Raw genomic sequence first — 2,292 nt, 5'->3', positions numbered from 1 at the left:
AGCGCATGAAGTTGGTGATAAGGTATGTGAAAACAGAACCACCACAACAGTATGCTATGTGGTTTCCCATTGGAAACTATAACTCATCCATTTCTCAAGTCCATTTGTACGTATATCTCTATCCATTTGCAACACTGGTTCATCCCAATCAAGCATTCCTACATCACCTATGGTGAACTTATTTCTGTAATTTTGTTAGTTAGCATGTATTCATGAATTATGTCCGCTCGTATTTTTTACTACTACGTTGAACATTTATCTACTACTATGTTCATGGATACACCTTTAGTTGCCCCACAAAAAAGAAAAGAAAATACACCTTTAGTTCAATTTGCCTATGTAACAGTATCAGCTATAGTTTTTGCCTTATATTCCGTGCATACACGGTTATTGGCGCCTCCTCCTACGGCAGTGTTTATTACAACCAACTTTTTCTCCATGCTTACTCATACTCCCCCTCCTGTAGCTATCTCAGTTCAATCGCCCACTAAACATCACGTCTCTGCGGGACGGAGAAGATGCCGTAGCTTATCCTCCTTTACTGCCTTTATTGGTACACAATTTTGTCTAACCAATGCGATTCTCGCGGGGTGTAAATAAGCATGAAATTGGTGGCATATATCTTTCATGTTCTCATACAATATAGGCTAATATATCCATCTTATTTCAACAATATACAAATAGAAGACTGTTCTTAGTTAATTATACGATTGTTGATCATGTCCAGGGGTCGTGACAAAGTCTGCCTGATAAAGCTCCGCGACGAGCTGGAAGCACTGGGATACCGCGATGGAGACACCCTCTTCGGAGCTCCGTACGACCTACGACACGCTCCACCGCCGCCCGGCCAGCCATCTCAGGTCTACTCCGATTACTTCGCTCGTCTCATGGGCCTGGTGCAGCATGCGAGCAAGAAGAAGGGGGACAAGCCTGTCATCCTGGTCGCGCATAGCTTCGGCGGCAGAGTCGTCCTGGACTTCCTCAACTCGACGCCCTTGCCGTGGAGGCGAAGGTTCATCAAGCATTTGTTCCTAATCTCGCCCTCGCCCCCCACGGGCTACATGCTGGCGGTCACCAACTTAGCCTCAGGATCGTCCGCCGTCCAGCTCCCAACCGTCTCATCGCTTGCCTTGCGGCCGATGTGGAGGACCTTCGCGAGTTCCTTTCTGTCCATGCCGGCTCCCAGGGTATTTGGCCACAGGCCGCTCGTCATTACCAAGGAGAGGAACTACTCGGCGTATGACTATCCTGATTTCCTCGCGGCGCTCGGTTTCAGCACCCACGAGATCGTGCGCTTCGTGAAACGGGTGCTCCCGACAATGCTGCGCGTCGACGCGCCGATGGTGCCGACTACGTACCTCAATGGCATTGGCTTCCGGACGATGGAGCAGGTGATGTACCTGGAAGGCAGCTTCGATGCCGCCACGGAGACGGTGTATGGCCACGGAGATGGGGCCGCGACTCTTGCTAGCATCTTGGCGTTCGCCAGGGAGTTGGAATCGCAACAACGACGAAACAACACATTCTTCAAGTTCGTCAAGATTCCTAATGCTACGCACGCTGGCATTGTCATCGAGGAACATGCACTCCGTAGGGTCATGGCTGAGATTCTACAAGCTAATAATAGCTAATAAAGAGTTGTCATGTGTTTTTCTTTTGGGTATGAATATTTGTACTAGTACTTATCATGAACTAGTTCCCCGCGCGTTGCTGCATAATCGGTTGCAATATATTTCATTGATATTTGATTGTGTGGAATATAAATTTTTAGATTACTAGTATGTGAAACAAAATTAAAATACATACAACTTACTACCCTCTCCGTCTGAAAAAACTTGTCACAAGTTTGTTCCTCAAATGAATGTATCTAGCACTAACTTGGTGCTAGTTACATCAATTTAAGGGACAAGATTTTTCGGACGGAGGGAGTATTTGATTATCTATACTTGTAAAATATTTATTGAATGTAATAAAATAAAAATATGGTTGCATGTTTGCATGGTTCCATGTTAAGGTGGGCCTTATTCCATTGATAATTGTATGATAATTTGACATACTTGCATGTTAGAATAAATAAGTATATATAGGATGTTACCATCCAATAAAGCTATGGAGTATATTGTTTTGCTACTTCCTCTTTATAGGTTTGCTAGGCCCCTACAGAAACCAGAATTTTATAAAGGGGCTCCTCGGCTCCTCGTAGTCAATTTCTTCTGCCCACTTAAGAAGTAGGGAGGACATAAATCGCTAGTGGAAAGATGGCCTGAAGCCTCGACCACTCGAGTCTAACCG

General features: G+C 45.2%; 1 protein-coding gene across 1 annotated transcript; it reads left to right on the top strand.

Moving 5' to 3' along the window:
- Positions 1-719: 719 nt before the first annotated feature.
- On the top strand, positions 720-1,655 carry LOC119344798 (lecithin-cholesterol acyltransferase-like 1). The gene has a single exon (XM_037615140.1). The coding sequence runs from the start codon at positions 720-722 to the stop codon at positions 1,629-1,631; it is 912 nt and encodes a 303-aa protein (XP_037471037.1). The 3' UTR covers positions 1,632-1,655.
- Positions 1,656-2,292: the final 637 nt, after the last annotated feature.

The sequence above is a fragment of the Triticum dicoccoides genome, unplaced genomic scaffold, assembly GCF_002162155.2.
Source record: "Triticum dicoccoides isolate Atlit2015 ecotype Zavitan unplaced genomic scaffold, WEW_v2.0 scaffold186686, whole genome shotgun sequence".
Lineage (NCBI taxonomy): Eukaryota > Viridiplantae > Streptophyta > Magnoliopsida > Poales > Poaceae > Triticum > Triticum dicoccoides.
The sequence above is the reverse complement of the archived record's forward strand: the minus strand, read 5'-3'. Positions and strand labels throughout refer to the sequence as shown.